The following is a 25,192-nucleotide window of genomic DNA, read 5'->3' as shown; positions in this document are numbered from 1 at the left end:
TATTACTAGTGTCTTTTTTCAATCCTATTTAAAGTTGTCTTGGCGGAAGCACAAATAGGATTATTAGTAACGTGGTCATAGCCTTTTTGAAATAAAGAAGAAATCTCTTGACACAAATTTTGTGATGATGTTTATGATGAATCTTCTTACACTCTTTTTCTTGCATTACAAAATTTTTTTTTTACTTTGTTTGTTGCCACATCAGGTTTATATCAGGAATAATCAAAAAAATTAATTATTTCTTTTTTTTTAGTTTTCATACGACCTTTATATTTGTGTATTTATTATTTTTATTAAAATACCCTAATTGTCCCATTTTCATTTTGTCGGTATTGTTTGAATTGATAATCATTAAAAATGCTAAATGTTTACCTTTTATTGTTTCGATTATCTATACTTCTAAGTTTGGTTTTACTTAAGTATAAGTTTTACTTTATTATTATTATTATTATTATTATTATTATTATTATTATGTTAGTATAGTAAAACTAGTTCATAGGTATAGAAAAAAAAAATAGTGACCGCAACTGCACTGACCGCATCTGTGTCAACTGCGTATACAGTACCTATAAACTGAATACTGATTAAATAAATATTTAATTTTTAATGATTCAACATTAAAAAGTTTTAAAATAAATTACAAGAGCTTTTTTAATTTGTAATTGTTATTGTAACCGAAATTTAAAACAAACTAAAATATCGATAGTATTATGTATGTCAAATTTTCGATTTAATTCAAAATAAATGCAATGATTTTTGTTAATCTTGTAGTATATTCTTATATTTAGACTGTTAATGAATTAAAATCAATTATAAAAGGATTAGACTAGATTTAATACATAAACTGTGTACACTGTAACAATTAATTAATTCGTACAATTTCTGTTTTATTTTACAAAATCTATAAATTATAGTTAAATGCATACCTAAAGCTTCATAAAAATAAAATACTTTTCAATTATAAAAATAAATCCTATTTTATCCGAAAAACATTATTAAATATTCGCCTCTAATTTAGAACAAATTAAATATGTATGTATAATAATTTAAAATGAGTTATGGATCTTATATTATAATTTATAGGTACATGGTTAAAACACTAAATTCATTAATATAACGAAATTGGCTGTGTGGTTCACGGTGTTTGAGGTAACGTGTGGTTCTAAATCCAGACGTAAGCTATTCCTAATTAATTTGAATTTAAAATAAACTAGTTCGAAGTTTATACGAACCTAATTTGTGAATTAATTAAATAGAGAAAGTTTCATTAGATAATATAATATCCAATTAATCTTTATATTTTCACATTTAAGACTTATTTATGTCAAAATATATGTATACTTCAGTATATTAATTCAATCTATCATATTAAAATATATTAAAATAAGTGAGTTGAGACTTGCAATTAACTTGATGAAATAACTTAGTGGTTTTTCATTCGAAATATGTATGTAATAAATAGATTATTAATACAAATATGTTTTATACAGTCTAATTTAATTAGATAATACCTACCATTGTTTTGAAATATACTGATATTAAATCAATCACAGCAATATAGTCTAATGAGAAACAAGGAAAAGTAACACAAGATATGAAAATATTATACTTGTATTTGTGTAAGATACATTTTTTCTTTTACAAATTTGGAATAAAAGGTTTCTTAAATCTAAGTATGTTTTATAATATGTTAAATAAATTAACAATTTATTTTAATATTACTAACAATTCATTTTGATTTATTTGACTAATCAAATCTAAGGAGTTGAATATTATTATTAGATTTTTCTTTTTGAAATCAGGTATTTTGATTTTATTATTTGATGACTAGTTTTTAAATGTAATTTAACGTACTAGTTTTATTTTCTTAATTTAAAATTTATGCACAATGAATTAGAATCGTGTATGTGATTCATAATTTAGCTATTTATCATTAATTATTGTTGATAAAAGTAACCTTTTATAAGATATAAAACTTGAAAAGAAATAGATAATATTAATTTAAAAGAAAGTAAATTACATATTATTTTATAAAGTAATTTGTATTTATTATTTTTTGAAAATAAATAAGATTAATAATATAATTATTGATCAAAACTTCAAGTATATATCTTACTTTATATATTTTATCGTTAAAAACTAAAAAGTGTTCAAAAATAAAATGTTAAAATTTAAATGTATTATTATATGTAGTTAAAAATTTACCTTATGTCATTTACTTTATTTTTAGTAATTATGATATTATTACACGAATTATTTTTGAAACAGTTTATATTGTTTATGTAATATTTATATTTTATATAACTATACTATTTTAGATATCTTATAATTTTGACATGTCAATTGAAATTTAAAAAAATAATATAGCAGATTTGAATTTTTTGTTAAATCTATTTGAGATCGACTTTATAATAAATTGAAATATATTTTTAAGCCACTTATACTTATAGTTTTAATAAGATAACTTTCTTTTCTTTTTAACAAGCTATTCCATAAAATATTTCTAAATTGTACTCGAAATTAATAGTTAAATTAAAACAATTTTGATTCTTATTTATTGGTTCGTATAACATTTTTAATATTAAATAGATTATCTATAAAAATAAAAATTATCAATATAAAACATGACCTATTTATATATAAATATTAAATGCAAAACGATTTATTTTATTCAATATTTTTTTTAATAAATGTGACATATTGACGTACGTGAGACGTAAAATGTTTTTTGAAGAATGTTTCAAAAATTATTGACGGAATCTTGAGAGGTATTTTACTTTTACATCAGCATCACATCTTAAATTTATCGCAATCTATAAAGCAAACCGAAAACTTCGTTATTTAACATCTTAAAAGCTTTTTCAATTTCTACTGAATGGTTTGGTAGATAGTATTGTTATTGTTTTCAGTGATGTTCGATTGTGTTTTTCGAACGGTACTTGCAGCATGTATAAAAAAATACATAATGTATTGTCGAAGACTGATGATAGTTTAATTAGATATAACTTCATTTTTTATAATATTTGAATTTATTCCATGAATGGTTGGAATATTGTCGATTAAATTATATTTTTAAACAATATACCTACAATAAACATAGTACACTAATACAAATTTAAAAATTAAATTTTATTTTATAATTGTGCTAAGTCATATAATGTCTTTTTGTTTAACAATACATTTATAAAATATTTTACATAATGAATATCATAGCATTTTTACCCATGAATTAATATAGATTCAAAATACATGAACACTATAAACATTTAAAATGAAAGTTATCTTACACTGTAATTTATTAAAATTACCAATGTTTATAATATTTCCTTAACTTCAATTAGACAGTTTCGAAATTCATATATTATATTTTATTCATTATATAAACATAGTATAATTTTAGATATCTTATCGCAAAATGATTAGCTTATATATATATAGTTTAATGACAATTGATTATCACTTCCTAATTAGCAGTCTAAAAAACTATGACATTTAAGTTGTAGATAAAAATAACAGAAAAATAATATGAATGTGAAATATTATGCTTATCTTGATTCCCTAAATAATACATATTATGTATTTAAAGGTTACTTTTATCGTATCTTCGTATTATATTTCTTAGGATTTTTATTATTTGGTTTATGGAAATATTTATTAACCAACAAAGTTTAGTATATTTACCATCAATCAACTTTACTTGAGATTTATTTATTCATATATATATATATTATATATAAATATAAGTTTTAAATATTATAATGTATTAACTATTAGAAGTGATATTAGGTATGAGTTCGGTCGAATGTCGATAATCATCATTAATCATTGTTGTTAAACAATAATAGTTCTAAACTTAGTTAAAATCATAATAGATAAAAATGTAATTCGTAGTTAAATGCATTTTAGAAACATTATTTACTAAACACAACATTTTTACTATATGTAAGTAAAATCTAAAATTGGATCTGTCCATCATTATAACATATACATACAATATTGAGAAATATTGCAAACCAAATTTACAGGTGTATGATAGACCTGTCTTACTCTTGATCTAAAACATATTTGCTTGACCTTTTTCAACTTGCGGGCCACATTCGAAATTTATATTTAAACTGGATTCGTATATACTTCACGGTTATTTTGTTCATTTTGATAAATACTAAAAATAGAATATTATCTTTATTCACTCATCGAATTTTCAGGTATAACCTTTATTTGAGTTTGTACTTTTTATCATTAACTTATATTATGTGTGTTTAAGGTACTAGATATTTCCACGCAAGTCAACAGTTTTATTTCGTCATCAGAAATTGTAGGATTGCGTATTCATAAGTTTTATTACTAATTTATTTTTATTAAATATTCCAAAATCTAAAATATAGTTTTTTTTTTTTTTTTTTTTAAATTCAAACTGAAAAATATTATAAGGTATTTTATTATAAGGTATTTTATACTTTTTAAAAATGTATTTAAATAACATTTTTTTTAAATTATAATTTTTATACTGCTTATTCGATTTTTAATTTTATGATATTTCTACGGTATCATTGGAGTAGTTTGATGGGCTGGATTCGGCCCATGGACCACGGGTTGGACACGATTGATAAACTCGTACAACCATTACACCATTCCGTATGTACTTAAATCCAATGACACAAAGTTAATTTTTATAAGTAAAAATACATTTTTCAAATAACATGATGACATAATAAAAATATAGGTTAGACTCATAAGACTTGATTTTGATCGATGAGTATTCCGTGGTTATTATTTGTGGGTAACTAACGAGTTGTAGATATTAACATAAAACTAGAAAAGCACTTTAAAAGCATATTTCTTGGTATCTAAAAATATTGTTACTTTTACATATTACATAATTACAATTTATTTTCATTTATTTTCTCTGGTCAGTATATGTTGTTTATAGATTTGCAAAAATAATAAGGAATACAAGTGAGTCATTTTTAAATTTCCGTAAATGTATTTTTACCATGAAGTTTTAACATAAACAAGTAAGTGTATTATCAAGTTCAGTAAGGGTAAAAATCAAAAGAATGCAAAAATAGTTTTTTTTTTGAACGCATACGTCCGGCACAAATGCAATAACTATAGTAGCTATATGTCGTTATTCTACCACCACGGGAGAGCACACAAGTTATTTTCACGTATAGTAATAACGTTTTATGCCAAAAATGGAGAATGAGAACCTAAGGGTTGGAAATCTGACGAAATAGCCATTTTACGCTCAGGTAAATAAAATTTCCTATTTCGGGACGAGTCAAATGGTCTATATTTATCAGACGCCACCGTCACTGACAATAAAATGGACCTACGCCATTTCATTTTCATCGCCATCCGCCATCGTTGTTGTAATCATAATAATATTGCTATTATTGTGCTCCTCGGCACCGATAAATATCCGTCATAAAATGTAATCGTTGGCCGTGTGGGATAAACATACAAAACACAAATACACATACACACAGACAGACACACTCAGATACACAGATACACACAGATACACACACACATATATATATACATTTATATATTATAAATACCCTATAAAAATCTAGTTGTCTGTATATATACAGACAAATTTTTATGAAATGCAAGAAAGGAGAAAATAGACATCTTTAACGTTATCATGCGCAAAACTCATCAATAAAAATTGTATTTTTATGACTTACGCTGATGATGATTACGACACACAGCATTTTCAATTATTTATCATATTACATGATTACTTAATTGAGCTATTATTTCTCTACAATTATTATTAAAAAATAATTATTATTTTTAAATCTTTATTTTTAAAATTATTCAGTTTTTATACATTGATATGTGATGTATCTATATGTTTTTGTTTAAATATTCTTGTACAAAATATTTAACATTAAATAGCTAAAATAGTTAAATACATCCTAATGTGCAATTTCATTTAATTGAAAAATAATTAAATTTAATTAAACATTGATGAATTTATAATATGATTAGAAAAAGTTGATAATACTGCCTGGGGCATTGCACATAAGATCAAATTAAATTATCATTATAAAAAACTGCAATCTATTTGAGAGATGTATAAATTAAGTAAATTTATTGTTTTATTATATTTCGTCATATATTAATTATTTGTTGTTTATTTTTTTATAGTATTAAGATGCCTTACAAGCAATTTAAAATTTAAAATCGTTTAAAAATTAATGTATTAACCAACAATTCTTTGGTTTTTAAACTTGATTAAAATTTTATAGTTTGTAAATAAATTCAACATTTTTAATTGATTTTGTTTAATAAAATAATCAGTTTAATAGCAAACACAGTGACATTAATGATGTTAAAAATGTATTCACCGTTAAATTTAGATAAAAGAAAAGAAGTATATACTATATACAATTAGCTAATGATATAAAAATCAAATAATCTTAACCAAATTAAAAGTATTCACTTTTACTAAGATAAACTCGGTTTTTAAGATGTCGCTTTTTTAAAAAAATATTGATATAAACATGAATATTGAAATTATGGTAAACGACTAATACCTGTCAAGATTGTTATTTAATTCAAGCTTTTGTTGTATGACAAGTATTTTAATAATCATTTTGATCTATTTAATACAGACAAATATAGATTTATATTGTAGATTTCATGAATAATTTGACAATATAACTGTCATGTTATATTGTCATAGGTTAATGGTTACTTGTTCATCTTATATTTGGTTTCGAGAGGAATATTATAAGTCTCTTGTGGCATGTGTAGTGTAATAAATTATCGTTCGAGTAGAAAAATGTATTACACAAATGTGAGTGTTGGATTTCGGTTGATTGCATATATCGAGTTAATAAATCTTAGTTCATGACAAAAATAACGTAATAGCATTAAGAATGAATGTAAGAAATTGTTCAGTAAAAGTAAACAGAAAACGTACTGCGAGTTTAATTTTTAAGTCCAAAGCGCTGAGTGCTGACTATTGAAGGCGGACGTCGGGCAGCTTATTTGGCGTACGAAAACCATATCGTGAATTGAAGCACTTTTATGCCGCCGTCGTACACGTGGATATTTTAATAGCGGTAAGGTGGAAAAAACGCGTTTGCTGGCGGTGTGAGGGTGCAAGGGTGCGAGGATGGATCTGTCGGGGGTGAAGGATTTCTGCCATAAGAAACATTCATCAATTTTAAGGGCTGTCAATAGCTGTATTCATTGAAGCTCTTCGCGTGCAACAACAATAACAACCACAACCGCTACGGCAACCACGACTACAACAACAACGTCACAGCGACCTACGCGCACACATTCTTTGCCCACCGACGTGGCCATTCGGATCGATAACCGAATGAAGTACAAAATAAATATTGGAAAATAATAGTGTTCTATATTCTCTCACTGATTTCTATGCCTATACCTACTATACCTACTGCATACGAAGTGGATACGTATGTTGTGTATAGTCATTTTTTGTTTCGATCGAAAGAGCCAGCATTTAATTTTGAATATTTTGGTAGTTGTAACAAAGAGCCAAAAGGACATCAAATCGTCTTAGTTTTGTCATTTTTATTTTATACATTGTAAAGGCTGCTGCTAGGGGATACATTACAATGTTCACGAAAGAAATGGCAGGGTTCGATGGTATTATATTATTTTCAAGTATAAAATATTTATATATTGGTGCGTGTGTGTATGTATACAAGCTTGAGGATTGTGCGTGTATATATATAAATATAACGAAATGCTACAGTAGAGGATAATGGGAATAAGAAGAAAATATATATCAACTCTAATAATATTTTTTATGTTTTATTCGCAAGAGAACACTCATGTAGTTGCTTTACAAAGCATACCACCGCTGTCACCTATATGTTTGTCGTCTGAAAGAGAAAAAAAAGTGTATTTATTTGTGTTTACGTCTCAGAAATTCCGAGAAAATATTCGTGTTGTGTAAACACACGATTGAAAATGTCGTTTAGATTATAATACATTCAAAATTGTCTCAGCGGAAAACATCTGAATGTTTATCGTATAACGAAGATTATTTTAACTTGCAGTTATCTGTGGTAATAATGTGTATGAACACAGTATAAATACATGTTTTACCTTTAATAAAAATTTGTATGTATAAATAAAAAAAATAAATAAATAAAGAATATTTATATTATTTAGGAAAATAAATTATACCCTGAATAGCAAAATCTGAAGTTTTTAAATATTTAAACTACTGAAATGGAATTATACAGTCCAATAAAATCGATGCTCTAAAAATATATAAATAAGATAAGAATAAAGGTAAGAACTTGTTATAAGTTCATAATGACATAGTCTAGTTATATTACTTAGGTAAGCTACAGTCATATATAACAAATAAAAGGTTTTAATTAATCCCATTATAGTCTTTAGTATTTTGATATTTCTATTATTGAAACTCGAATAATTTTAAATTAATAATGTAATTCAATATTAGTATAAAGACATAGACAGTTTATACAATATGATTTGTTGATGATACGCAAAGCAACAATATTTGAAAATAAAGAAGATTTACAAAGAATGCTTAGAATAGTGAAAGGAATATGAATATGATGTTTAAATGTTTAGTGAACTAAATAATATAAAATATATTTATAATAAAATAATTTATTTTTAAATATTTATAAATATCAAATCATAAAAAATTAGAAACTTGAAATATTTCACAATGAGTACTTGACGTACTAAAATTATCATTTATTTTTCACTTATAGGTGATAAGTATTATCCAATCAGAATTGAATTTTGAATGCAATTATTAATCATTAAATTCAAATCAAACATATCCATTGTAGTGAAATACTCAATGAGTTTTTTTTTATTTCTAAAGATTTTTACTGTTTAGAAAATGTATAATACTATGCATGTTAAAGTAGTAAATGTAAAATTTCCGTTGAAAACAAGGCATTAAATTTCTCATGACACACGTGTAATATAGTATAGTAGACTTAATGTTATGCACATTGAAGTTTTTATTTAAAATCAAAGTTTGTATGTTGGCTTCATAGTTATAAGTAAATTTGTGAAATGCTTATTCTACGACTTAAAAATTGTAAGCAATATGTACTAATTAGTTTCAAGTTTATATGGAAAGCGTAATAAAAAGATTTCCCATGTTGCTACAAGTTTTTAAAGTTGACTGATAAAGGGAGAGGGACGGGAGTAGGACACTGAACAAAACAAATCCCGATGGTCGAGACACATAAAACTTTAATAGTTTTTTCTTTTATTTTTGTTTCGTAATATTTTAAAACCCTGAACGACTTCAAATCTTTAAAATGCTCATTTATTCTTCGGTGTGTATATGTTTTTACAACAGAATGAGTAATGACTGAGCATATTTTAATTAGCAAAAATACTAGGAAAACGCGCAAAAACGTACGAAAAAATCGAACGTCAACGTCAAGCGACAAAACACGATGGCAATGCGTATAAACATAAACTCATAACCTTCTTGTTGCGGACGAGATACCACGGTAATACAGAACAGTCGTCAGAGCGGAAGAGTGGTGTGTGCAGAAAGACACGTGAAATGTGCGATGGACAACCGCACGACAATATTGTTGAGGGATAACGGCGGTGTTGACGGACGTTAGTGTACGCGAACGGAAAAGTGAATAAAGGACATTTTGAAATTCTTCTCGTCAAACACCGCCGGAGTCATCGGACCTCTCTTCCCTCCCGCGGGGGTGCAGTTCAACGTCAACAACAGCGGCATTCGGCGATAAACGACGATGTCAAGACACGACGTAATACGAATAATCATTATTATTATTATTATTATTATTATTACTATTATCATGGTCCGATATGTGGACACTTACCGTGGTAACGGTGCTGGCGCTGCTGCTGGCCCGGTGATCGTGTTGGCCGCGTTCCGGCGCGGCGGCCGCGATTTTTGACTCGACCTGGCCCACGCCGTTCTTGACGCTGATCTCCAGGTAACAGTGGCTGTTCTCCAGGTGGCTCTGCGCCCGCCGCTCCTCCAGCACGATCTTGCGGGCGGCCCGGAAGATCTTGTAGTACACGGTGATCATGACGGTCAGCGGTATGTAGAACGAGCCCAGCGTGGCGTATATCTGGTAACCGAAGTTCTGGCACACGGTGCAGTGCGGCACCCCGTCCACGGTCGAGTGCTCGTTGCCAAGTATGAGCACCGGCGGCAGGCTGATGCACGCCGCGCCCAGCCACACCAGCGACACGCACACCAACATCCGGCGGGGCGTCCGCTTCACGCCGTACTCGAGCGGCTTGGTGATGGCGTAGTACCGGTCCACGCTGATCATGCACAGGTTCAGTATGGACGCGGTGCACGACAGCACGTCGAACGACACCTGTGGGACCACACGCACTCGTTGTCATTACAGCGCACCACCGCGTCGTCGTACGTTTACGTATCGACGACCGCATCGAATTGTTTGTGTTTTCGTTTTTGTTTGTTTGTGTGTTTGGTCGCGCAGTCCGACGCGTTTTCGGGGGCGTGTGCGACCTACCGTCCCCGGACAAGGTCGCCCTCGACAGTTTTTACCTCCCTCCTCGCCCGCTGGTAAAATATGTACTGGGTTATGGGTAAATGTCGTTTGTTACATCGGGGAACGCACCGCTGATACGATGGTACGGGTTTCAAAAATCGCGTTTCAAAATCGACGAATCGCACGAGCGGCGCTTGCGAAATCGACGGTATGGGGGGGGGGGGCGTTAAGTGTCGAGAGGAGAAATCAGCGGCGGCGTGGGCGAGAGACGTCGACCGACCGACGGATTCGTCACACATATGCGGAGGGCGGTGGGTAGTGAGACGTATATGATATCCTTATGTCGTTCGTATGACGACGATAATTTAATATTATACATCGATCGTGTATCGTACCGAATGGACAGTGTAGGTGTGATACACAAAACGATCTGTGTCTATAATCGCGATTTCAAAAAGGTGTAACAAAATGACATTTTTGGAAAACAAATATTTTTACTATTTTTATCTTTATCGTTATTTCAATCAAAATTTTTTTTTTTTGGTATAAGAACATACATTTTTAATTTAATATATTTCAAATCAGAATATCTTTCAGTGTATAAAAATCATATATTTGAATTTTAATTAACTAGTTATAGTTTAATAATTATTTAAAGCTTAGACGCGTGGAACTTAGATTTCTGATAGCAATTCAAACAATTCTGACTAGTGAAACAAATTACACTACATTATAAACTACTCATAATATTTTATAAAAAACACTAATATTTATTTAAATATGTGATTTTAATTAATAGTTGTTAAATATTTGAAACAAATTTAATTTGAATTAATAACTTTGTAAATATTATGATTCAAAAATAGAAACAAAAATGTTTTTCAAGTTTTATGCGTATAGTTATTTATAATTTTAGACATTTATTATAAACCGGATATGTTTTTGTTAAATCTACAGGCAAGTGTTATTAAATAGTCATATTGTCTTAATTCAATTTTAAGTCGAGAAAACAATATCTTGAATTATTTTTATGAATTTCCAGAAAGGAGTCGCAGCGATGTAATGTAATGCGATTACGATGTTAATAACCGATATTTAATAAGTTTCAAAAGTTAAAACTGAAAAAATAGATACATTTCAGAATTGTTGTATTAGGTTATTTTTAGAAAACAGTAGAATAATAATAAAATAGATATTTCAATTGTAACTATACTGTAATTCAGAGTTAAAAAGATTCTTTTGTTAATTTACAATATTAAAATGTCGGATATAATTTTACTTTGTCCATTGTATTCTTTGTTACATATATTTTTTAACGTGTGTGTCGCAGAACTGTTTGCATAATACGAATCGATAAACAAGTGATTTATTGAAACGAATTTTGGAATTGTATCTAATAAAAATGTGTTCCCTTGTAAATTGTATTATTCAAATTGTAAAGAATACATGAGTATTAAACGTAAATAACATACTATTAAAATGACAAAATGTTTACTTTTATTACTGTTTAATTCCTAAGTTAAATGCCATCACAGCGAGTAAGGCATATTATTATACTTCTATTATGAATGTATATTATGCTATTTAAGTATCTACCTACCGTTTACATAATTGCCAACCAATTCGTACTTCGGGTTTACCTTCTAACCCATAAATAATTGGTTGGTTTTTTTTTATCTCATTATACCAAACGATTGAATTTATATCTGTCGGAAAACAGTGTTTATAAGCATTTTTAAACATCGGTATGCACTGCACATTATAAACTGTATTGATTTCGTCAAGAACCGATGCCAACATTTTTCTGAGTACAATCAAATTTAAGCTTTATAATTATGATTGATTATATTACATTATTGTGTGTTCACATATTCAATTGTTGTACATCAAAATTATAGGGAAGGAGAAACGTTCTACTCTAAAAAATGAGAAATTAAAAATGTGTTTTATTATTTAAAAAAGAGTAAAATATATAATTTTCAAAAAAAAAAAAAAAACATAAATTTAACGATAAATGATTCCGTATTTAATGTAATCTGCTTTCCTGCGCATACCTATATTATGTATATACGAATTGTAATCGCGTTACTATTAAAACGGGCGTCGATCGTTTGAGCAAGTGAACAATCCACCTAAACTATCGTTTGAGCGGATGAGTACGAAAAGGTTTATTGGTAAATTTATTCATACACTGAGTATGACAGTGATGTATATTTTCGATTTGAAATAAATAATATCAATGGTGCACTGCAACTTCAACACATATTGTAACGGTATTGATCAGGGGTGGTCAACATAAATGAGGTTCGCGGGTCACGTGGATAAAATACGACGGTACCAAAGCCAAAGCGTTTAAAGATATATTTTATATTATTTGATAGTTTTTTTTTTTTTATAAACGTATACCTTAGGAATTGAAATTCCGGTGTAGGTAGTAATAATAATAACGAGTAAATTTCAATTTTTTATAAACAAGACGTGAGTCGCATCTGACGAGAACCACATGTGGCTCGCGAACCGCAAGTCGGTCACCCCCAGTATAGACGGTATAGCATTTACACCGTGACTGAGTAACGCGCGGTGAAAAATAAATAATAAAGTTAAAAAAAAAAAAATCCAATCGCGCGCACGTCAAAGTTTAGATTAGAGGGGTACAGTCAATCGGTTATATGAATTTGGTCGTGATAAATTGGTCGTTTGAAAAATTGGTCGTTTAAAAAAATAATATATACGTATTAGTAATAAAAATAATATTTTCTCGTAATTTCTCTCAAAAGAATTTGTAGTAATACAAGTATGTGTGAAAATATAAGTTATAAAAACTAATATGTGTGAAAAGTATTATAAGTTATGAGCTATCTGCGATTCATCAATTAATGTTTGATCATTAAATGTTTTATATATTGTGTTTATCCTCTCAGTGGTGTCATTATATCGTTTTCTAGGGATTTCTGCTCCGGTACAATATAGAATCATTTTCAGACGGTTTGGCCTGACAGTTTAAATTTGTACACGCTGTAATTCAAATTATTATCGCAAAACGTATAATAATAACTGTTGTCGAATTGTACCTATATATTGAACCGATATTTATGTTTCGCGACGAAAATGTACTTGGACCAATTTACCAAACGACCGATTTCAGAGACGACCAACTGACGTAAACTCTAGTTCGGGTGTACCGCTCGCCCGAACGATCGCCGTCCACTGACAGCAGTGACATGTCACACGTACCCAGAGGTCGCACACGAACGTGCCGAACGGCCATTTGCCCAGCACCAGGTAGAACAGGGCCATTGGCATGACGAGCAGGGCCACGCACAGGTCGGACACGGCCAGCGACACGAGCAGATAGTTACAAGGGCGCCGCAGCTTGCGGACCAGGCACACGGCGATGCAGACGAGCACGTTGCCGACGATGGTCACCACGATGACCAGGAACAGTACGGAGCCGATGGTGAACGCTTCCAGCGCCGTGTACGTTGACGGCGGGCCGGCGGCGGTCGTCGCGTTCCTCGGCCACGGCACCGCTGTCTCGTTGCTGTGCTGCTCGTACGCTGCGGCCGTGACGTTGACGCCGTCCATTTAAACGACATCCGGGTACGCCGACCCGAGCATAACCGGCCGGCCACTCTCAGGTCACGCTGGCGGTCGCCGTCATCGCCGCATTGCCGCCCGCCACACCGGCAGCATGACGTCCCGGCACCACCTCGAAGTGACGACGCGTCCCTGACCTATAACCAACGGTCGTGTTAGTGGTGAAGTTTTTGCGGAGGAGTCTGTGGACCGGAAACGTCCGACACAAACGACGAAATCGAAAAACGTTCGACTTTCGCTTTGCGCTCGTTCCGGTCGAAGTGACACGCACTGCGGTCCGACCGTCTTATCTCCGCATAACGACGAATCGCTAAAATTGAACGATTAATGAGTATAACAACGATGACGCTATTGAGATCTAACCGTCGCACATTGGCGAATGTAGATTAGTCGACATTTTCGCTATTGTGGCACGGTATAATTATATTATACTTTAGCCCGCAGCAGCGGAAAATGTGTGATGAAGTGTTTTAACGAGTGGATAAATTTAAATACTCGAGTGGTATAGAAAAAAATTTACAGGAGACACTCGTGAGGATATTTTCAAACGTTAACGTGGCTAAAACGGATGATTGTTTGCCATAAGGAATAAAAACTGTTATAAAATAACCTCGACTAGTGTACGAAAGAACTAAATTGACACTGTATTATAAGTTTTCCATTGGCCCGATTTTGATATATGTGTGATGTGTGTAATGTACGAACCTTGAAAAATTACATAAATAGAAGATGATAAAAGCTAGATAACAATTAAAGACAAATTGTATGATAAATACTCATATTTAAACCCGTAAGAGGCTAGAACATGTGGGAATAAAAATAGCGTATTAACGAGGATGTAAGATATTATGTGCTGGAAGATGTTGACATAATTACGACAATGAAAAGTGAACAAAAAAGAGGAAAAAAGTCGTGTAAAAATGTATAAAGAAAGTTACAATATGGACACTTAAGATTAGTTTACCGAAACCGAGCCAACACGGGGATAGGTGAATAGAGTGCAAAAATACATTAAATATGTTAGAAGTGAACAATAGAGACGATAAAGCAAGTGATAGAGAAAGACGGAGAGTATGGCAGTTATGAGGTTATGGGGTCTTTATACATTCTAAAATAAAAATGACTACCTTTATAATATTTATATATATGTATAAGTATGCAACATACACAAGGGATACAGTTAAGTTAAGAATATTTCAATAACTAATAATATGATTTATGAAAAACAGAAATGTGTAGTATGTGAGGCTAAAAATTTAAACTACCTACCTACCTATAAGTTATATGGGCCATAATAATAAAATTTAACTATCTAATAAATGATCAATTTTGTATCATTATTATAAAATGTACCGATTGTTTTTATCAAAACCAATAGTGAAACTTTTCTAAAAATGTTAAAGATAATCATTATTATTATCATTCTAAAGTAAATCGACTGAAAAACGGTTATTTTATAGAATAATACAATTACACCTAGAATCTAGATTTAAAAAGATAAGAAAACTTCAAAATTATGAATATGTTGAGATATATCAAATGTAAAAGTTAAATTATTCAGTAGCAAATTCTGTTGTTTGGATATATACAACAACACTATACTGGTATAAGTATTTATTAGTTGTTAGTACTTAATTATTACTGTAATCATGTACAGTAATATGTACATACGTCATGGATAAATAACAAATAACATTGCAGTACGTTTATAAAGTAAAATATATAATAACATAATAATTTATATCATATTATCGTTTATCAATTCCATATGATCTAATAACTGTTTCCAAATTTATTGAATTCTCTAGATATGTATTATAACTAACTGCTGTATAGTATACATACTCATACTATTAATACCTAAGCTAATAGCACATTATTGTATTAAAAACGTATTTTTTATATTTATGACGCATCAATGATATTTGTTAGTAATAATATGTCATATTATGTTCATATATCGAATCCAGAATACGTAAATGGCTTAAAAATCTAAATACAGAGTATATTTTAAAAATATTTACAGCTAAATGTTTATCACAAATCAATTGCATAAAAACTATTATTTGTTTTATTCATATTAGAGACAATAATATTAAAAATACACATGCAAAAATAATGTTTATTACAGTCCCAATATGACAAAACAACTTTCCTTTTTTGAACATTTTTTTTTTTTTTAATTCTATTAAACTATTTAACAATGTATACATTACTTTGTACAAATAAGTCAAAGTGATAAGTAAATCTACATTGTTTAAAAAAAAAACTTTCGTGCTAGCTTGACTGAAAGATCCATTTTGAAATGGTCTTTCAATAGTGAGTTTATATATAAATTTTTGAATTTAATACATCTAAAAAATAAAAAATTGTGTGTGTTTTAACCCGATCATATAAGTTAATTGAATTGGTTAACCAAGATATTTTATAAAAAAACAATTTTTATGTACAAATAAAAGAAAAAAAATTAGAGGAAGAATTTGATAAAAATGCGTTAATTAAGATTAATTTACGATCAACATTAATCGCATTTCTTAGTTAATTAGAATAATTTAGTGTTTATTATTTTTTATGGTAGGTTGTTAGTAAGTTTGTTGATTAATATCTAAAAATTCATAGGTGATACTAATTAGTTGCTTTCTTCTTTAAGTATTCGTGTGTATGTGTGTATGTATGTGTATGTTAATTATTCATTTAATTTGCCTATTTGCTAAAATAAGTATACAGTGTAAATATTATTTTAAATAAATAATACAAAAAAATATATAAAAATAAGTGTGAGGCATTTTAATAATATCTTATTGCAAGAAGTAATGCTCCTTTAAAAATGTATAAAGTTTTAAGTGAAAAAGTTTAGCATATGGTTGTTTTTCTATTATAAAACTACACACTATCAATGGTATCTTATTGACAGTTAGAGATAAGTCTTCAGATAGGTAGTATAATTGTACGTAAATACGTAAAAAATGTACATAAACAAATACAACTCAATTATATACTGTCATAGCAAGTATTTGTCTTGTCATGTTAAAAGCCCCATATGCCATTGTAGCAACATCATCTAAATGTAATTTTAATATATATTTATATATATATATATATATATATATGTATAAAAATAAATAAATTTTATGATTAAATTCAAAAATATTATACGTTATATTTGTATAAAGAATTAAGAATGATTATATGAGAGTTTCCTTACGTTAATTATAGTTACAATTATTTTATATGTTTAAAATATTTAGTGTGTAAATTATGATCAATTACACTAACGTTGTGTAAAATTATCTTTTTATTTTACGCACTTAAAGTATAAGGTATTAAACAGTCACAAGTTATTTTTTATAAGTTAAAACAGGTGTAGAGTAAGTAATAATTTATTGATAAGCAATATAATCTATAAAACATTCTAAAATTCTGTATATATTTATTGAATTCCGTTTAAACTGTCTGGTACACAATGGTAATAAATCGTTGTAAAACTAATAACTTTAACACTTTACTCAACATTTTATGATATTAGATTAAATAAACGTTCTTTGTGACATTAAAATATGCTAAATAATTTGAGAAATTTTCAAATAAAATCGCATATTTTAAAAGTATTTTTTTTTACGAATAGCAATATTATATTTAATAAAAAAAGAACATTAAAAAATAAACATTGTTTTTTGCTTAATATGGATGATCTGAGTATTTAATAACTTTTATGTATATAATATAAAATAAACATTCCTTTGATAAAAATATTCAAAGATAGATTTTTGCCTAACCTGACCTAACCTGATACTAGATTAGAGGTTATACCGATTTTTTTAGAAGATTACGATAGTCTATCTAGTATTTTAATCTACAGTAACTTATGGCATAGATACATTGCAATATTCATTTGAACATTTAACAATGAAACACAAATTGGAGAACTCGTTAAATTGGATAATATGGGTTAACGAGTTTAAAATTATGATATGCAATTAAAAAAATAATCTTCTGAAGAATTTATATGTCTTACATTATACAATAGAACAAATAATTAATAAATCAACATCTGAACACATTAGCTACGAATAAAATATAAGGGTTGATTACTATTTTAAAATAAATGATTGAAAAGTACTAAATTTATCTCACATACCAAAAACTTCTATGCCGGTACTTTCAAAAGAACGTTAAAAATAATGCGTTTTCATAGCATATGATCTTACCAAGTCGAAGTTTTAAAATAATGTGAAATATATCACAACATATATATTAAACAGAAGACGATTTATACTTATGATATAATCCAAGAAAATTCATTAAACATCGCAACCACATTATTAATATTTATTACTTAGTACAGTAAATCATTCAAAAACTATAATATAAAGTTGAAAATTCACGGTCGAAATAAATGGTTTTATAAATGCATATTATTTATTTAACTTATCCGAATACAAACAATATTGTTATTTTATATTTAACTTCAGTTTTATTTCAAGTTTTGATTTATTATTAATATTTTTTAAAATAGTTTGCTATCTAATAACTATCAACCGATTTATTCATTTTATAATAAATAATATATATTTTCTATAAAATAAGAGACAAATAAAATTTTTTAGAGTAAAAAAGTTAACATTTGTTATAACTTATAAGATATTCATATATAAATTATTACACTTGCGAGAAAATGAATTATATATTTTTAGAAAGTGGTAAACATTAATAGTTAATGGTTTGTTATATTTCTGGTTTATTTAATTTCAAATATTTTATAGTTTTATTCAACTATATTCTTTTATTCGTTTTATTTATTTTAGTCGATTTTTATTTGTAGACATTTGTGTACATCATAATGTCATTTTTGAAGAAACAAATAACTTTATGTTACAAACATAGCTTGGCATTATAACGATAATAAATAAATTATTGAAAAACTTTTTTGTTTTAAAAGAATATTGTAGATATTTTATACTAGATATTATCATTGAAAGAATACAATCAAGGTTAAATAATTTTTTTTTTTTTGCTTTTAAATAAAAAAGTTATTGAATATTTTTTTTTTGTACGTTTTAGAAAATAATTTAGTAATTAAAATTGTCAAATTTAACTGATATCAGATCAATTAATTTTTAAATGTTTAAAATTGAAATTTTTTTCTGAAAAAAAAATTAATATTTTTGTAATATATTTACACCTAAAATCTGAAAACAGAATATTTCAATTTACGTATACTCTCAAAAATATTCTGCACGATATTAAAATATTCGTACATGAAACATAAAAAAAAATAAATATGCTTTGGTATCATCTATCTACAAATATTTATATATTGAAATATAAACAACTATACATTTACATGAAAATTTTTTTCAGTAATTTTATTTAAAAAAATACCATATTAAATTAAATTTTAAAAATATATTTTATTATAAATTTTAACATAAAATTATTTTTTCTAGTTAAAGTTTCTAGAACAAATTTATAATAATAAGTTGTTTTTGTTTTCTAACTTTTTATATTTTTTAAACTGCGATTAACTACATCTTAACTGTTAAATGTAATTATTTAAATAGTTTTTAAAATCGACAACTATGTGTTGTCAATTTCTAACAAAGAAATTAGATTAAAGTAAGATATTACTTTGATAATTATGAATTATATTACTAAACCATTTAAAATATTATTTATAAACTTATAAGATGCGCAATTAAACGAGCGAATAGATATTATTATTGTTTTCTCGTTATCAACAATATAAAATTGGAGATGGTAAGTTAGGAAATTTTTTTACTGTTGTTGAAATCCAGTAAACACTTATATTAAATGTTTCTAAATGTTTCTTGTTGCGTAATAACTTTTACTACTAAATTATGTAGTATGTACTCTATTTACACATTTGCTAATGGTTTTCTGTGAATCGATTTAGGGACAGGTTGTAAAATAGAGAAAATAAATTATGAGCCTATTTTTATAAAAGTATTCAAAATATATAAATTTAAACATTTATTAATATTTATTTAACATTTATACTTTATTTAAAATATTGAAAAAAATTAAAATTACGGTTACAAAACTTTCCAATTTACCAACAATTTTTACCGTTAAATTTTACATACAGAAGTATAATATAGATTTGAATTAACTTAAGCATGGCTTATTTGTTTGTGAATGCAACACGAAATTTTAGAACTAAAAAAGTGTTAATGCTATTTATATAAATATTTTGTGGTATCAATTAAAGTAAAAAAAATAAATATCCTTATATTTTTTTTTTTTTATTCCCAACTTTGGATAACAAAAATATTTTCTAGCTAACATGTATTTATTTTTAATAATTCAAATTTTTTTAATTTTTTTTAGATAATTAATAAATATTTTTTTTGCAAAAGTTATTATCGAAATATTATTTTTACCTAAAATTATTACTAACCTTTCTACATGAATAGACAGTTATTATTTATAGTTGTTACCGTGTTCTTTAAAGTATTCATATTGCCTATTCAAAGCGCCACGTTACTTTTTGTATAATATTATATTATATTTTGCCCAAGTACAATAATTATTAATATTATAAAATAATTGTTAGTGTATTTATTTTAATTGAAATCGTATTATTTTTATGGTTGAAAATAATTTAAAAATAAATATTAACTGGATAACTGGACTTTATTTTAATTTATCTCATATTCTAAATTAAATATATTTTGTTAGAAGAATTATTAATTAAAAGAAACAAGCGTTGATGTTTCAACATTTTTGACATCAGTTATTATAAAAAATTAATAATATATTTTGCAAATGGTGAAATGTAGCTAGATAAGTAGTCATTGGTAGAATTAAATCTAAATGGTACATGCATTTAGTTATAATACACGATTTCATGGTTGTAGCTGTCTTGGATTTAACCGTATAGGAAACAGCTGATTAGCAACTAGACAACGTAAAAACATGATATAATTATTGTCACAACAGATAACGTTTTTGATAAATGTGAATAGTAATTATAAGAAACAATAGCTGTATGTACCTTTAACACCAATGACGACGAAAAGGCTTATAACATAATGGAACACGAATACAAGAGATATAAGTATCGAAAGTGCACACAATAAATAATCATATCTTTTAATTAAACAAAATCATATAATATTATAAAAATTGGTCATGGTATAACAACTGTTTTAGGCATTTTTTTTTTTTTTATGTATATGTAAATTAAAATGTATGAATTAAGTATCTATTAGATGATTTTTTTTCGTTTTAATTAAAACGATTTAATAGTTGCCCGTTTGTTTTATTCTAAATAGTTCTATGGTAGTTAAAATTAATCTCAATAATAATAAGCACAGATTTTATACATTTATAATTATTAACTGAATTGATTTTTCAACAAATTTTTAAATTGAGCTCTAAATAAATTGCTAATAGTTTTTATGGTGAAATTGAAAAAAAAATAAACATAATAATTCATTTAGTTATTGACAATATTAATTAAATAAAATATATGCTAATATTATATAAATTATTTGTAAAAAACGATTTGTGCATTTGTATTTGTCAAACGACAGTTGTGCGCTATTTTTTTTTTCCAAAATCCTATACAATAATTAAGAAGTTATGTTTAAAACTCATTGATTAAAAAATTAAAACAAATATTTATTTGATATTATTTAAAAATACTACCTATGTATAAATAAAAAATGACTAATTTAAATTTTAGTTGACGTATGTAAATAAAATTCTAAATTACTAAAATGTATTTACTATAAAAACTATTTATGATAAATGGCTTAATTGGAGTAATATGATTATTAAAATTTAGTGATTTATAGTATAAAAATGTTTTCTGGATGTGATATTTTTTTAAATAATTGTACTAGACTAAATATTACATAATATGTTGGTTGAATTACATTTTTTATGATATTATAATTAGTTATGACTTATAAATTACTCTTTCAAATTTAAATTTAGAATCATAGAAGCCATATACATTAAATATATAAGAAAATCACCATTTTAAGATTTCGAGTAACCACTTCATTTGAAAACATTTGAAAACAAGAAGCATATACCATCACAAGACTTCATATATAGCATACAAAAGTGTTTAAAAAAATAATTTTCAATTCATTTCATATAATTAAATAATCATTACTGTTTTATAAAATGCTGTTAAGCATAACTCACACATAAAAAAGGCAGCGAGATCTGGTTAGTCGTTTGAAATTTACGCATTGTCTCGTTTCTCGATGGATGCAGCATTTGTATCTAACTGAAAACCGCCGAACAAAACTAAAATGTTGCCACACTTAAGCAAAATAATAATCATAGTATTTTTCGTTACGAGCTATTCGTGTTTTTAAAGTTAAACGAGTCTCCTTAATGTTATCATTTCTCAAAAAAAAAAAAAAAAAAATGAATGTAATTAATATATTTATTTATCAACGATATTACGACCACGATTCAGTATAAAGTGTGTTCTATAATTTTTTCATCTAGAACCAATAAATCCATGCCTCGTCATCGTTACCTGAACAACATTTTTGTAGCACACCCTCGGACACCAACCATTGCTAGAATTAATCATCTATCGCGGACATTTTACCTGACATAACAATTTTTATGCTCATATATATTTCGATGATTTATTACCATCGATGACTTCGACCGGAAACTATATAAAATATAGGTAGGTACGTACTCACGCATTTCATTCGGCGGTGCATCGTTATCGTACCTGCACCATGCCATCCTCCCGAACGGCATGTGGTAGTTATTCGACAATTGTGGAGCTAAATAATAATCACGCCAATCGAGTAGAATTTTACAAGGGTCGTTTTCACGCGAACGATATAGCTTTTATCGCGACCCCCCCCCCCCCCTCTGATGCATTCATTGTATTTTTATTTTTATGGAATCACTGGTTTACGTTTAATATGTAATTCGAGGGGTAACGTTAATTAACCATGAAAAAACCAGGGATGTTGATCTGTTGTATATCAAGAGTAGTGTATCTCATAATTCAATAGATCATTTTAAATGATGAGTTAAATAATAAATCATTGAACAAGATGGAAAACGATTCTGAGTCTAGCTATATTTTAAAGATATTATATCAAGGGTGGCCAACGTGAATAGGTTCGCAGGCCACATAGATAAATAGAATGATACCAAGAGCCAGAATGTTTATATAATTTGATAATTTTTTATGAGCTAGGTAATACCTATAAAATTAAAATTCATGATAGTATTAAGTAAATTTAAATTTTTTAAAAAAGACGGGAGCCGCATCTGACAATGACGAGAGCCGCAAATTGGCCACCTATGTATATAAATATATATTTATACTGTTATACATAATTTTTTTTTCTATTAATACTACAGAAGATTTAAACATTTCTTAAACTAAATTTAAATCATTAATATACGTTTGGATATTGAATGCTATCAAATTTTAATTTTAATTACTCATAAATCAATATATGTCGTCTTGTGTTTAACTTTTTTTTTTAATTTGTGGTAGAAAAAAAATATGAAAATATTGTGTTAAATTTTCAAGCTTTATATCTTTAAGATTAAATCGACTAAAGAAATATTTTTAATACAAGCAAATAATATTTACATTTTTCCAAGATTTATACTTTCCAATTAAAAATTTGAATAAATAGTGTATCTATATAAAATGTATTTTAGATATTTTTGAAAATATCTAAGGATCCTTGTTTTATATTTTTTACAAGTTCTTCAACTTAAAAACAAAATAAAAATTATAACTAAAAAATAATTTAAAAATTAAATTTCTATAAATAGCATAAAGAAAGCTAAACATTTTAAAATGTTAATAGAAATATTTAATGAAAATTTATAAAAAAAATCCTATTCTATGGTTATTTGTTTTTAAATTAACCACAATAATAATTATAGAAAAAGTAATATTTTATTGAGAAATGGTTATGAATGGAATTTACAGTTTTGCCCTAATTATTTTAAAAAGTACTAAGAAATTTTACATTTATCTCGCCCCAAATTACCAACTAATTACATTAACTGTAAAGCAATCAATTCTAAAGTTGAAGAATAAACTAAATACTGTTCTAAAAAAAATATGATATTACAAAATAAAATACACTTCAATATTAAACCAATAGGTAATCTATTTATTATTATTAGATACCGGGTGTTAAATAATTTTGGACAATTTTAATTATATTATTAATATTTTAATACTCACATGGTGCAATAAAAAATAAAATTGCTGTACATTTATATTGTAAAATATTTAATAACATTTTTAATTATATCACATTATTCTTCATCAGTTTCAATTAGTTTGATGACTGTTTCCAAATGTATTAAACACTGTGTATATAAATATTTAAGTAATAGCTCCAATCAGAATCTGAAAATCGTTTTATGCTCAAATTTCAATGTAATAAAATAAAATAAAAATACAATGCAATTTATTGATGACTCCGACAGTTTTTTTTTTTAGTAAATTCATATTTGAGTTTAAATTATGTTTTTTATATGTTACAACATTCTAGAATTCGGTAAAAAAAAATGTAATAGCATTACGTTCACGAATAGATAGTTGAAAAAAAAAATAGTTTATGTTGTTTTCAATACATAAAGTTATCATACCAAAAATAACTTATATAATTTCAAAACTGTTTTGCATTGTTTATCAACACGATTCCATTTAAATATTAAACCGGTCACGTTTATATTTTATTAAAATATTAAAACAACTTTATAATACTATTATATATTATAATTTAAAGATAAATATTTCCAAGAAATCGAATTTTTTACAGGGTATTTTTGTTTATAAAATTGTATATTTAAAATAAATAAGCATAAAAATTGATTAGAGATAAATATTATTTCTGTATATAGTTCTAAATCTTGTTAAAATTATTTAAATTTTAGTCTTTACTTCTATTTACAAATTATTTATTTTCTTTAGAGTAACTAATAAGTTTATCTTAGTTGGGTAAAGCATATTACTCGTAGTTTTAAGATTATCAAGATATAATTTTCTATGGATAAATTTAACATATTAACATTGCTTAATTTCAAGACTAGATATGTAAAAACTGTTA

General features: G+C 27.0%; 1 protein-coding gene across 1 annotated transcript in view; it reads right to left on the bottom strand.

Moving 5' to 3' along the window:
- LOC112598504 (5-hydroxytryptamine receptor 1-like) overlaps positions 1-25,192 on the bottom strand; it is a 207,959-nt gene that overhangs the window by 45,693 nt on the left and 137,074 nt on the right. Inside the window, exons 4-5 of the mRNA XM_025344988.1 lie at positions 13,737-14,236; positions 9,855-10,364 (exon numbers count right to left, since the gene is read on the bottom strand). Coding sequence (XP_025200773.1) covers positions 9,855-10,364; positions 13,737-14,087 — 861 coding nt within the window. The 5' untranslated portion in view covers positions 14,088-14,236. The remainder of the gene's footprint in view (positions 1-9,854; positions 10,365-13,736; positions 14,237-25,192) is intronic.

Source organism: Melanaphis sacchari, unplaced genomic scaffold, assembly GCF_002803265.2.
Source record: "Melanaphis sacchari strain LSU unplaced genomic scaffold, SCAv2.0 Contig48_pilon_pilon, whole genome shotgun sequence".
NCBI classification, from domain to species: Eukaryota; Metazoa; Arthropoda; class Insecta; order Hemiptera; family Aphididae; genus Melanaphis; species Melanaphis sacchari.
Note: the sequence above shows the minus strand (reverse complement) of the source record. Positions and strands in the feature narration are given on the sequence as shown.